Raw genomic sequence first — 15,207 nt, forward strand, 5'->3', positions numbered from 1 at the left:
TGCGCGGTGTAGCCAAAAAAAAAAAAAAAGATAGTCCCTATCTTACTGATTTGTAGATGTTCTTTATATATTCTGGATATGTATGTCTGGATATATACATATTGTAAATATCTTCTCTGATTTTGTACATGTGTTTTTACTCTTTTGTGGTATCTTAGAAGTTCTTTTAGAGTATAGTAGAATTTAATTAATATTTTCCTTTATTAATGTTTTTTATGGTCCTGTTTAAGAATTTTTTCTCCATCATGAAGTAATGAAAGATAGTTTTCTTATCTTCTAAAGCTTTATTTGCCTTTCGCATTTAGGTCTAGAGCCCATCTAGGTTTTTTGTTTTGTTTTGTTTTTTGCATAGTGTAAGGTAAGGATTTAGTTTGATTTTCTTTTTTTCCTATATGGATTGTTCCACTACTGTTTTTGGGAAAGATCACTCCTTTGTGATGTCAAGGGTCTATATATGTGTGGGTCTATTTCTAGAATTTTCTGTCCCACTAATTTATGTCTCTTCCAGACACACAAAAATCCACATAAATGGAAAGTACTAAATAAGGTGGTAGGAATAAATACAAATTATTAGTCATTACAACAAATATAAACTCACCAGTTAAAAAAAAAGATTGTTATATTGGATTAAAGAAGTCTAACTATATGTTCTTTAAAAGAGACCTACTTAAAACTAAGAACTGAGAAAAGTTGAAAGTAAAAGAAGGTAAAATGAATTAACCAGGCAAATTCTGAGAGTTCTGCATTTATATGGGAAGGAATGGTGTCTCAGTTCAACTCTTTGCTGGGTCCAAGGCCTCTGTGCTCCTGTCCCCTAGTGGTTGTTAAAGCTCTAGGCTCCTGCGTTACCAGGTTTACCTCCCAGGGCAGCCTCGTTCTTTATTTCTGCCCCTGGAAATTTTCTTTATTCTGCTGTGGTGTGAGCCATGCATTTCAGAGGAATTCGCCATGCTTCATCTAGCATTTTTTAGGCATGTATGTGGATGTCTTCCCCACCCCAATTGTTTAGTCTTCTACGTGTTGTCTGAACTGTTAGATACGGTTTTAAGAACCCACCCTCTAGGGAGACTACTAAAAATGTAAAGTGATTGCCTGTGGGTGTGGGTGTGGGTTAGGGATCATTTCTTATATTCTTGTGCATTTTTCGTATTTCCGCAAAAGACCACATATTTTATAATTTTCTAAACTTAAAAAAGGAAATTGCCCTTAAGATCCTCCAAGTAATAGCCCTTCTTTTCCATTTGTTGCAGGTGGTGCGGTTGTGTCAGAACCCAAAGCTGGCGCTAAAGAATAGCCCACCTTATATCTTAGACCTGCTGCCAGACACCTACCAGCATCTCCGCACTGTCTTGTCAAGATATGAGGGGAAGATGGAGACCCTTGGAGAAAATGAGTATTTTAGGGTGTTCATGGAGAATTTGATGAAGAAAACTAAGCAGACCATAAGCCTCTTCAAGGAGGGGAAAGAAAGAATGTATGAGGAGAATTCTCAGCCTAGGTAATGGAGAATACTACACAAATATTTATTCAGGTCTGTGACTGCCTGAATAGGTAACACATAGAAATAGTTGAGTTGGTTTTAATTTTATGTCAACAAGAATAGAATGCAAAGTTGACATTTGACTTAAAGCTGTGTTTTGTATAAAAGGTTACCTTGGAGAGTATTGATCCATCCGTAGCTCTGATTATTTGTTTACCTCTGAAAAGTCAGTGACTTACCGTCATGAAGATGAGTTGGAGGCAGTAGGTCTTTCAGAGGCCCTGAAGATCATGAAAGTTTGTGGATAGGTGAGAGTCTGAAAGAAAGAAGTTGGGGTTGGCAGTAAACAGTAAGAGGATTTTGCCCGAGCTGGTAGCATATTAGGTAGGTTATAAGTATGGGATAATAGGAAAAAAATTAGCCAGTAGTTTGGATAACTTTTTTAAATAAAGCCAAGTGAAATGACATTTCCTTTATAGGTAAAGTAACTTTTCAAATAGGATAGAATAGAATACTTTTCAAATAGAATTGGCAGAATGCAGTTAATTCAATAAACATTTGAGGGACCAATAGGTATTCTTTTGTACTTATTAAATACTAAAAACTATACTGACTGTCCCATATGTTATTGGCTTGGTTGTTGTATATTATGCACTGGGAGAGAAACAGGTTGATTGTATCCATGGTATAGTTGTGTTTGGTTTTGTCTAATTGGGATTAAATATTAACTCATCTGGAACAAGTAATAAGATGTAAATTCTATTATAATTTTTAGGGAGTAACTTACTCTTGAGAAGTGACTTGAATTGGGAGGGACAGTAATTTCTGAGGGCATTCAGTTAGCATGCCGAGCAGTAACTTACTAAATGGTATCCTTGTAGCGTTTGACTCTGTTGGCTTAGATTCTGGGAACCTCCATCTCTCACTTAAAATTTTACCCACATCATTATTCATGTTACCTTTACTGGGACAGATTACTCAGGTTTGGTCCAGAGTATTAGTATTTTCTTCTTAAAAAGGTTTCTGGTAACTGAATTCAATCTGTAGGAACCTTTGTAACATCTCATTTATGGGAAAATGAACTTTGTCCATTTAAATTATTTAAATTTCATGACTTTTGTCGTTTTGTATTGCTGAATTAAAAAAATAATTTTGGACTTTATTACGTACCAAAACTTAAAAATTTTGTTTATTATCCACAGTGTACTAGGTTCTAATTCTAGGCGGTGAAAAGGAGAGTTAAGTATTCAATTCTGATGTCATGTGATAAATACTTTAATAGAGATATGTACAAAATGCTGTATGAACACAGTTTTACCTAGTGGCATCGGGGAAGGTGGCACAGAGGAAGTGTTATTTGAGCTAGATTTTGAAGGGTAAGTAGGAACTTTCTAGGCAGAGAAGTGAAGAAAAGGCCTTTAACACAGTGGCATGAAAATGCAGGCTCTGTTTGTTTAAGGAACGTGAGCGATCTGGTTTGGCTAGAATTAGGGGAGAGATAAGCTGGAAATATGGGTTGGAGTCAGATTGTAAAGAGCTGTTTTTTGACCTCAAGACTTTCTCCTATAGATAACAGGCTGCCATAGAACAGGTTTTTTTTTTTTTTTTTTTTAATAGTGGAATAAAAATTGTAGATTTTTCAGTCTTCTTAGACACACTGAACATTGTTTGACTTTTTTTTTTTTTTTTTTTTAAATGACACAGTTCGTCACTGAGAGGCAGAATAGTCTACTGGTTAAGAAGAGGAGGGACTCTGAAGCCAACTGCCTTAGTTTGAATCTTAACTTTTCCACTTAACTTAGCTGTGTGATTCTTCGGTTTCTTCATCTGTAAAATGAGATAATAGTATTACTTTCCTTGTAGGATCGTTGGGAGTTTAATTAAGGAACTAAATGTTCGGTACTTACAACAGTGATTGGCACATTGCAAGTGATAAGTGGGTTAGCTCTTATTATATTAATCATCTTCATTATTTTCATTACTATAAGTATAGATTGTTGTATCAGGCTGTTTATCATTGGTACTGCCAGAACCTAATGAAGTGCGTAGACCAATTTGCCCTTTTACTAAATGGCTTCACACAATGCTTGTAAGTTCTTTTACCTTTTTAACAAAACCTTACTGTCAGTATGTCTGTCCGTATCAATTTCATTTCCCCTAATATGAAGCTTTTAATCCACTATAGGCTTTGACCATACAGCCAGGTTTGTACAAATTATATATAAAGTGAGAATAAATAAATTTGAGGTGAGAATACATTTTTTTTTTCCCAGTAAAGGAAAATATGTGGCTTTACTGTACCATCTTTGCGATCTGTATTTTGGTTGTTAGGAGGCTTTTTTTGTATTCAGTTTAAAAAATTGAGATATAATTCATATACTATAAAATTTACCTTGTAAAGTGTATAATTTAGTGGTTTTTAGTGTGTTCACAAAGTTGTGCAACCATCACTACTATATAATTCTAGAACATTTCTGTCACCCCAAAAAGAAACCCCATGTTCATTAGCAGTCACTCCCTTTACCCACTCCTGCTTCCCTCCAGCCTTTGGTGATCACTAATATTTACTTTCCGTCTCTGCGGATTTGCCTGTTCTAGACATTTCATTTAAGTGGAATCATGTAACATGTGGCCTTTTTTGTCTGGCTTCTTTCACTTAGCATGTTTTCACGTTCATCCATGTTGTAGCATAGAATAGTACTTCTTTCTTTTTTATGGCTTAATAATATTTTATTGTATTGACATTTTGATTATGGACATTTGGGTTGTTTCCACTTTTGACTATTATTAATAATGCTGCTATGAACATTTATGTACAATTTTTTGTGAAGCTCTATGTTTTCAGTTCTATTGGGTATATACCTAGGACTGGAATTACTGAGTCATATGGTAATTCTATGGTTAACATTTTGAGGAACCACCAAACTGTTTCCACTGCAGCTGCACCATTTTACATTCCCCAAGCAATGTATGGGGGTTCCAACTTCTCACCAATACTTATTATTATTATTTTGGTTATAGACATCTTACTGGGTATGAAGTAGATATCTCTTTGTGGTTTTGATTTTCATTTCCCTAATGAGTAACATAATGAGCAGTCTTTTTACATGTTTATTGCCCACTTGTATATGTTCTTTGGAGAAATGTCTGTTTGAATCCTCTGCTCATTTTTTTTTTTTTTTACCTTTTTTGCGATACGCGGGCCTCTCACTGCTGCGGCCTCTCCCGCTGCGGAGCACAGTCTCCGGACGCGCAGGCTCAGCGGCCATGGCTCACGGGCCCAGCCGCTCCGCGGCACGTGGGATCCTCCCAGACCAGGACACGAACCCTTGTCGCCTGCATCGGCAGGCGGACTCTCAACCACTGCGCCACCAGGGAAGCACCCCGTTTGAGATTCTTAATGAATTTTAGGATTAGCCTGAAAATTACTACCAAAAGGGCAGCTGGAATTCTAATAGGAGTTGCAGTGGACCTCTAGATCAATGTGGGGAGTACGGCCATCTTAACAATACTAAGTCTTCCCAATCTATGAACATGGAATGTCTTTCCATTTATTTGGGTCTTCTTTAATTTCTTTCAGCAGCATTTTATTGTTTTCAGTGTATAAGTCTTTTGCCTCTTTGGTTAAATTTATTCCTAAATATTTTTATTCTTTCTGATGCTATTATAAATGGAATTGTTTTCTTAATTTCATTTTTGGATTGTTCATTGCTGGTGTGTGGGAAGAATACAGTTGAATTTTGTGAGGTTTTGTATTTGACCTTGTATCCTGCAACTTTGCAGAACTCATCTATTGGTTCTAGTCGTAGTCGTTTTTTTTAGTGGATTACCTAGAATATTATGTAAATAAGATCATGTTTGCATGATCTTGCATGATCTCTATTTGTATGCAAATGATGATAGTTTTACTTCTTCCTTTCCTTTGTGGATGCTTTTTTTCTTGCCTAATCGCTCTGGCTGGAACCTCATATGTTGAATAGAACCTATGTTGAATAGAAGTAGTGAGAGCAGACATCCTTGTCTTGTTCCTGATGTTAGGAGGAAAGCTTTCAGTCTTTCACCATTGAGTATGATGTTAACTGTGGGATTTTCATAGATGCCCTTTATCAGGTTGAGAAAGTTTCTATTTTTTTGCTCAATGTTTTTGCTTTTGATCACAGAAGAATGTTATAGACCTTTTATGCTTTGTTCCTGCTTTTTCTTCTTGGGAGAGAGAAAATTTGTAGACTTGTAGTATTCTAGGAGTGAATATTTTGAGTTGCACTAAGGGCAAGAATGCAGGCAAGCCTCAGGAATAACTGAAACCATGGTTGAAAATGCTACCAGGACACTGCATTCTCTCAATGCAGATTAATGTCTGAATTGTGGGGAAATCTGGCCTCTGCTACACCCAAGATTTACATCTTACAGGTTTCTTACGGTAGCAGAGCATCTACCTCTTGGTTCCAGTTTTGACTTAGGCTTGGTATAGATCAATTGATTATCTCTGGACCAGTCAACTCTGGAAAGAAAAGCTAAGTGCCGTGATTAGTCCAGTGAGGGCAAGGTGTCATCTCTAAACAAACCTGCTATGGCTTGGGGAACATATCTGTTCCCCCAAAGCCATGTACATGAGGGAATTTGTTGCCAGACTGGATGTTGAGGAGTTAATCCCTTAAATATTCTCTAGAAGAGTGTACATAAGTGTACCTATCAGTATATAATATAGTTGCTTCCTGGTTTTGTTTTAGAGAGGATATTAGGTAAATTAACTTCTCTAAAGATATTTGCCCTCATTCTTCTTAGACTTTATAAAAAATTAATTCAGCAAAACCATAAGCTGCTTTCTTGCCTTTTATCTTTAACTCTCGTTTTTGTGCCTGTTTTCGTTAGAGCGCAGGACGTTATAGTAGAAGCTGAATGGGATTATACAGTGCAGTTAATTTTAAATTGTCATTGTCTTATTGTATCCATTTTGGAAGTAAGATTAAACTTTTCTGTTGTAATTATGTTGTCTTTTTAGAGGTAGTTATAAACTGAAATTGTCAAAATTTGGTTTTGTTGTATTCAGCCAGGAATAATTCAGAAATAACTAAAAGCTTATGTGCTAACCATTCATTAAAGAAAAAATAGTAGTGAGTATTTTCTCTGTGGTAGGCACTGCTCTAAGAACAGTGATAGAGCAGTAAACAGCTCTCATGATGCTTATAACCTTATGTTCTCTCGTTTTCCGTTAGTTTCCAAGCTATAACCACTGAACTAGTATTCTTTTGGTTTCCAGATTATCCTCCAGTGGAAGAGTGGTGATTCACAAGCTAACAGCAGTATTTGTACTGCTATAGTTTTCCCTAGCACCCTGAAAATAGGTTTCAAGTGTGCCAAATCCTATTGGTAGATAATGGTGGCTTAGAACTTTTTGTTGAGGAGTTTGGGCTTGGTGAGAAAAGATTCCCACTTACATTAGGAATGCCTTTCTTTTTTTTTTTTTCGGTACGCGGGCCTCTCACTGCTGTGGCCTCCCGTCGCGGAGCACAGGCTCCGGACGCGCAGGCTCAGCGGCCATGGCTCACGGGCCCTGCCGCTCCGCGGCACGTGGGATCCTCCCGGACCAGGGCACGAACCAACGTCCCCCGCATCGACAGGCGGACTCTCAACCACTGCGCCACCAGGGAAGCCCAGGAATGCCTTTCTTACAACTGGGAAAGGGGCAGCACCAAGCTCCTGTATCTTTTTGGTTCAGGAGAGAGATGATGATGGCTTGAAACAAAGTGGTGGTAGTAGAGATGGAAAGAAATGGACAGAACTTGCTGTGTTTTAAAGCTAGCATAACATGATTTGGTAATGGATTGGATAGGTTTCTGGTTTGAGCCAGTGTATAGATGGCGTAATGGGAAGCCATGGAAAGGTATAAAACGGGAAATTCATAATCTGATTTTTCTTCTACAGTGATAGTATTGGCTGTTGTGTGGGAAATGGATTAGGCTTGTGGAAGTAGCAATGATGGAAGTAGAGGGATAGGTTAAAAGGTTACTGCTGTATACCAGGTAAGAGATGAGATAGTATAGACTAAGGATGAAAAAGTTGAAAGGAAGAAAAATGGACCAATAAGAGGTGGACTGGAGCTAGACTCAATAAGAATTGCTGGTGGATTGGACAAGAGAAGGGTGAGAAAAGATGACAGGGAAGAATCAAGGATGTAGGTTTGTGGTCATTAACTCTGTCAGTTGGTGGCGGCAGTTACTAAAATGGAGAATTCAGAGTACAAATGTGGGGAGAAATACATTGAGAGAGGGGAATTAAGAGTTCCATTTTGGACAACTTTAGGTTTGAGATATTCTCATGAGCCATCTAAGGTGATATGTCAAGCAGGCAATTGGTTGGCTATATTAGAGTTTGGAGTTCAGAAGGAGAGGTCTGGAATAGAGATAGAAATTTGGTGATGTTCAAGAATAGTATTTAAAGCCATGAGAGTGGGCAAAATCATCTGGCGGGGGAGAGAAGTCAGCAAAGCAGATTTAAAAGGAGGCACAACAAAGGAAGAAAGGAGAGAATAGATTAAAGTAGTAGGCAAGGAATAAAAAAACAAAAACAAAAAATTCTCTCTAAAAGGGGAACCCTCCTGTACTGTTGGTGGAAATGTAAATTGGTGCAGCCACTATGGAAAACAGTATGGAGGTTCCTCAAAAAACTAAAAATAGAGTTGCCATATGATAATAGCAATCCAACTCCTGGGCATATATCTGGACAAAACTGTAATTCAAAAAGATACATGCACTCCTATGTTCATAGCAGCACTGTTCACAAAAGCCAAGACATGGAAGCAACCTAAATGTCCACTGACAGATGAATGGATAAAGAAGATGTGGTGTATGTGTGTATATATATGTACAATTGAATAGTACTCAGCCATAAAAAAAGAATGAAATAATGCCATTTGCAGCAACATGGATGGACCTAGAGATAATCCTGCTAAGTTAAGTAAGTCAGACAGAGAAAGACATATCATTTGATATCACTGATATGCGTAATCTAAAAAAAAAGATACAAATGAACTTGTTTACAAAACAGAAACAGACTCACAGACTTAAAGAACATACCTGTGGTTGCCAAAGGGAAGGGGAGTGGAGGAGGGATGGAGTGGGAGTTTGAGGTTAGCAGATGCATACTAGTATATGTAGAATGGATAAACAACCAGGTCCTACTGTATAACACAGGGAACTATATTCAATATCCTGTGATAAACCATAATGGAAAAGAATATAAAAAAGAATGTATGTATATGTATAACTGAATCTCTTTGCTGTACAGCAGAAATTAACACAACATTGTAAATCAACTATGCTTCAATTTTAAAAAAAGGAAAGAAAAATAAATATCCTCCCTTCCCCCATCCAAATTCTGTCTAAATAGAAAATTAGCAAAGGAAATAATCCATGAAAGAAGAAGCATAAAAGACCAAATATGAATATTAAAGAACAGTCCAATTTGTTAGTCATAAAATAATTTTCTTTTGACCCGAAAAATTGGCAAAATAAGGGAAAAATCAAACAACAAAAGGAAAAATCTACTTATAATTAGTGTTTAAAAGGAGGGTAAAGGAATGTGAGTACTCTCATACCTGGTGGTGGTAGAATGAAACTGGTTTAACCTTTCTGTCTGGAGGGTGATTTATATAGAAAGATTTAGAATTTTGCTCAATAGTTCCACTTTTAGAAATTTATCAGAAAGAACAGAAAAGGGATTTGGGTTAAAATACAATTACAAAGCCATTCATTTAGATGCTATATATGAAAGGCAAAACCTAGAAACAACCTAAATGTCCAGTGTAAGATGAATTACATAAACAAGAGAAGATATGGTGTACAATGTAGACACTAAACATTTTTTGTCGATGAAGATTAATGATAGGCAAACAATGTATTAAAGAAATAGGTGAAGGTGTCAAAAGGTACAAATTTCCAGTTATAAGATGAATAAGTCCTGGGGCTATAATGTACAGCATGATGACTATAATATTCCTATAAAGGAGAAGAAAAGAGACCACAGAATTGTATGTATAACTAATAAGATCAATTTTTGTAAAAAGTAAGAAATATAGAAAAAACCTGGAAGGAATGATACCAAAATAATCAACAGTACTTATTTCTAGGTACTAGAATTAGAGGTAATTTAAATTTTCTTTCTGTTTATATGTTTTCTAAATTTTCTATAATTAATATATAATCAACCAAATTGTATTTCAAATGAAGAAAAAGATGTGATACCTCTTAGGTGACAGCTTGGATTCACAAGGACGATCCTGGAAAACTTCCCATTTCTTGTAGTAACATGATTGGTAGATTCAGTTGAGTTCAGTGAACCTAGTCAAAGTCCTAAGTTCCCAGCTTGAGAGGCTAGAAAACTGGGCTAAAATGGAGAAGGTGAAGTTTCATGGCGGTGGAGAAGTCACATTTAGTTCTCAAAACCATCCTGTACAACTCTAATATGACAGTGCTTGCAGACCAGTCAATCATAAGTTACTATGATTTGTTAATATGTGATAATAAGATCTTAAGAAATTCTAATGTAGGGGTTGGCTGAAATTCTAATGTAGGTGTTGGCTGAATAAGTGCCTAAAGTACTGTTTGTTTGCTTTAAACCAAATATCTACTTTGCTGTGTAGAGCTTTTATTAATTAATACAGTTTTCTCCTCAAGCTTTTTGGTTTCAGGACCCCTTTACACTCTGTAAATCACTGAGGACCTCAAAGAACTTTCATGTATGTGGGTTATATCTATCAATATTTACTATATTCAATATTAAAACCAAGAAATTGAAAAATATTTAAATATTTAAAATAACTATTAACATTTAATAATAACAGTAACAAGCCCATTACATGTTGACATAAAAACATTTTTTAAAACGTGAAGACATTTTAATGGAAAAAAATTTTTTTCAATTCTTTTTTTTTTTTCCTTTTGGCCACGCCGCACAGCTTGCAGGATCTTAGCTGCCCGAGGAGGGATTGAACCTGGGCCACGGCAATGAAAGCCTGGAATCCTAACCACTAGGCCACTAGGGAACTCCCTGGAAAATATTTTAAAAAATAAGTAGTTTTACATTTTTGCAAATCTCTTAAACTGCCTCAGTGAACATTTTATACCTTGTTACATTAACATTCATTGGTCTGTCTTGCACTTGGAATGAATCTTTAACCCATGCACGATTTTGTCGCATCATACCTTGGTCGCTTGGAAAATATTGGTTCACTAGGTTATGTAGATTTTCAAGTGTTGACACATCATTCTACAATCACATTCATTAATTAAATATCATTAGAAAAGTTTTATTTGGAAACTGTTAAGCTCATAGTGGAGGATAGGCTTTTTTTTTTAAATTCTAATTTTTGCTTAAAAGCTTGAGTTTTATCATTGACAACAAAAACTATCAGTTGTTTTCCTTGAGGTGACAGGTCACTTTGTTTATTTTGGAGAAACTGTCAGCCAAATATTCGAGTCTGAGTAACCATACTTTGTCTATTAGTCATTCTTTTAAGTAGAAATGGTATTCCATGCCATGTATGAAAATCCCACAGCTAACATTATACTCAATGGCGAAAGACTGAGAGCTTTCCACCTAACATCAGAAATAAGACAAGGGTGTCTGCTCTCACCACTTCTATTCAACATAGGTTCTGTTCAACATATGAGGTTCTAGCCAGAGCGATTAGGCAAGAAAAAGAAGTAAAAAGCACCCACAAGGAAAAGGAAGAAGTGAAACTATATTTGTACATGACATGATCTTGTTTGTAGAAAATCCTAAGGAATCTACTAAAAAAACCACCATTACTAGAACCAGTAGTTGAGTTCTGCAAAGTTGCAGGATACAAGATCAAATGCAAAACTTTACAAAACTCAATTGTATTCTTTCTACACACTAGCAGTGAACAATCCAAAAATGAAATTAAGAAAACAATTCCATTTATAATAGCATCAAAGAGAATAAAATATTTAGGAATAAATTTAACCAAAGAGGCTAAAGACTTGTACACTGAAAACAATAAAATGCTGCTGAAAGAAGTTAAAAAAGAACCAGATAAATGGAAAGATATTCCATGTCATAGATTGGGAAGATTTAGTATTGTTAAGATGGCAGTACTCCCCACATTGATCGACAGGTCCAGTGCAATTCCTATTAGAATTCTAGCTGCCCTTTTGGTAGAAATTGACAGGCTAATCTTAAAATTCATTAAGAATCTCAGTAGGACTTCCCTGATAGCACAGTGGTTAAGAATCTGCCTGCCAATGCAGGGGACATGGGTTCAATCCCTGGTCCAGGAAGATCCCACATGCTGTGGAGCAACTAAGCCCTCATGCCGCAACTACTGAAGCCTGCGCGCCTAGAGCCTGTGCTCCACAACAAGAGAAGCCACCGCAATGAGAAGCCCATGCACTGCAACGAAGAGTAGCCCCCACTTGCTGCAACTAGAGAAAGGCTGCACGCAGCAACAAAGACCCAATGCAGCCAAAAAATAATCTCAGGGGACCTCAAAAAAAACAAAGCAATTTAGAAAAACGACAGAATTGAAAGACTCACACTTCCTGATTTCAAAGCTTTACTACAAAGCTACAGTAATCAAGATGGTGTGGTACTGGCATAAGGACAGACATATAGACCAATGGAATAAAATAGCCCAGAAATATACCTTCACACATATGGTAATTAATTTTCAACAGGGATGCCAAGTCTTTTCAACAAATTGTGCTGGGAAAACTGGATAACCACAGTCAAAAGGATGAAGTTGGACTTTTACCTTATATACAAAAATTAAGTTTAAGTGATCAAAGACCTAAATTTAAGAGCTAAATAAAAACCCTTAGAAAATCTTCATGATCTTGGATTGGGCAATGATTTCTTGAGTTATGACACCAAAAGCATAGACAATAAAAGAAAAAATTGATCAGTTGAACTTCATCAAAATTTAAAACTTTATCCATCAAAGGACACTAACAAGAGAGTGAAAAGACAACCCACAAATTGGGAGAAAATTTTTGCAAAACATATATTTGGTAAGGGATTTAAATCCAGAGTATGTAAAGAACTCTAACAACTCAACAGAAAAACACACACACACACAAACCCAATTCAAAAGTGAGCAGAAGATTTGAATAGACAGTTCTCCCAAGAAGTTATACAGTTGGCCAATAAGTGCATGAAATGAAGCTCAATGTCATTAGGGAAATGCAAATCAAGGAGATACCACTTCACACCCATTAGAATGTCTTATGAAAAAAGGGAAACTGACAAAAGTTGGCGAAGAGACATTGGAGCCCTCATCCTTTGCTAGTGGAGATGTAAAATAGTGCAACCACTGTTTAAAAAGTTTAGTGGTTCCTCAAAAAGTTGAAAATGGGATTACCATATGATCCAGTGATTCTTCTAGGTATTTACCCCGAAAGAATCAAAAGTAGGGACTTGAACAGATATTTGTACACCCGTGTTCATAGCAGCATTTTGTGGTAGCCAAAAGGTAGGAACAACCCAAGTGTCCCTCAGTAGATGAATGGACAAGCAATATGTGATGTATACATACAATGGAATATTACCCAGCTATAAAAAGAAATGAAGTTCTGATACATGCTACAACATGGCTGAACCTTAAAAGCATTGTGCTAAGTGAAATAAATCAGACACAAAGAGACAAATATTGTATGATTACACTTATATGAGGTATCTAGGCAAATTCATAGAGACAGAAAGTTAGAAATGAGGTTACCAGGAGGCTGGGTTGAGAGAGAGTAGGTAGTTACTGCTAACATTTCTGTTTGGAATGATGAAAAATTCTGGACATGGATAGATGTGATGATTATACAACATGTGGATGTACTTAATGCTACTGAGCTGTACACTAAAAAATGGTTTAAGTGGTTTACAAAAAAAGGTATTCCACCAAAAGAGCGACTACTTCAACTATTTAAACATTGCGCATGTAAATCAACTATGCTCCAATAAAAACACTTTTTAAAAAACAAACAAAAAAAGACATTGTACAAATGCATTTCCTGAGGACAACTGTTATTACAACAGGAGTGCTTTTCATGTACTTCTTATTTTGTCACACACAGTGTTTTTAAAAATGTCCTCAATACTCAAAATTTAATAAAATTAATGGTGTTTCCTGCTTCATCAAGGACATTCTTAAGTGCAACTCGCATTTTGTTTTTGTTTTTACTGCAAGTCATGGTGAAGAGTACAGTGCCTACATGTACAGTTCAGTGCCCTTGCCTTGATTCAGCTAAGGCACCAGCAGACTCAACCCAACTTTGTGCCTTCAATGCAAGTATCAACACAGTGGAAAAGATGAATCATGTGGTGTCTTAATATTATTATGGAAATAATTTTAACATTGCAGACCCTCTGAAAGGGTCTCAAGGACTCCTAGGGATTGCATAACACACTTTAAAACTGCTATATTGATGTCCACATTTCAAAAATGCTATAGCCATTTTTGAAAGTGATTAATGCTGCTGTCATTTTGGTACTGTTCCTTCTAATCTCTTAAAGGGTAAACTTGTTATACTGTTCCAATACTGCTTTATAATTCTGGCGCAAGGCAGGCTAATCTTACCCCTTTTTATGTTTGAACCATTGTACATTTCAAGGGAACAGAATATCAAGGCTGGTAAATAGATTTTAATAATTGCTGGTCCTGTGGATAGGTTGTAGCTGCTTAGATTGTTGTCTTGAGGGGTTCAGTGGATAAAGTTTCCTGGGTGGAATAGAAATGTCTTCCTTGGACTTGGGAAAGAGATATGACAATGTCATAATTTGCTCTTTATACTATTTTAATCTAAAATTTATAGTTTTGGAAAATTTTTATCTTATAATTTCTTCAGAAAAAAATTCTTTTGTTCCCTTCCTTCTACTCTCCTTCAGGGGACTCCATTTATATATATATTTGGCCACTTGATATTGTCCCACAGGCCACTGGTGCTCTGCTCACTTTTTTTCCAGTGTTTTATTTTGGGGAGTTTCTATCACTGTGTTTTTGAGTCAGTTAATCCTTTCTTCTGCAGTAGTTAATCTGCTGCGAGTCCCTTCCATTTTAGTTTTCATCTCTAGAAGTTGGATTTAGATCTTTTTTATGTTTTCCATGTCTTAACATGTACAAGAGTTTCTCTACCTTTTTGTATAAATAGAATATAGTTATAATAACTTTTGATATCCTTGTCTGTCAATTCTGTCATCTGTGTCACTCATGGATTTAATTCTACTGATTTGTTTTTATCCTCACTAAGTCATATTTTCTTGCTTCATTGCGTGTTTGCTAATTTTTGATTGGATGCTAGACATTGTTAATTTTACTGTGGTAGGTGCTGGATACTTTGTATTCTTATAAATATTCTTGAGCTGTGTTCTGGGATACAGCTGAATAGTTTGATCCTTTTAAACTTTGTTAGGCAAGGCCAGAATAGCTTTTGTTTTTTTTAATTAACCTTTTTTTAATTGAAGTATAGTTAATTTTGTAATACAATGTCATGTTATTTTCAGGTGTACAGCAGTAATTCTCTCTATATATGTATGTGTGTATATATATTCTTTATCAGATTCTTTTCCATTATAGATATTGAATACAGTTCCCTGTGCTATACAGCAGGTCTTTGTTTATTTTATATATAACAGTGTGTATATGTTAATCCTAAACTTCTAATTTATCTCCCCCCGCCCCTTATCCCCTTTGGTAACCATGAGTTTTTTTTGTATGT

General features: G+C 36.0%; 1 protein-coding gene across 1 annotated transcript in view; it reads left to right on the top strand.

Annotated features, from left to right (window-relative positions):
- Positions 1 to 15,207, top strand: part of CBL (Cbl proto-oncogene) — an 88,676-nt gene that overhangs the window by 19,870 nt on the left and 53,599 nt on the right. Inside the window, exon 2 of the mRNA XM_067751298.1 lies at positions 1,251 to 1,498. Coding sequence (XP_067607399.1) covers positions 1,251 to 1,498 — 248 coding nt within the window. The remainder of the gene's footprint in view (positions 1 to 1,250; positions 1,499 to 15,207) is intronic.

Source organism: Pseudorca crassidens, chromosome 9 (genome assembly GCF_039906515.1).
Source record: "Pseudorca crassidens isolate mPseCra1 chromosome 9, mPseCra1.hap1, whole genome shotgun sequence".
Taxonomy (NCBI): domain Eukaryota; kingdom Metazoa; phylum Chordata; class Mammalia; order Artiodactyla; family Delphinidae; genus Pseudorca; species Pseudorca crassidens.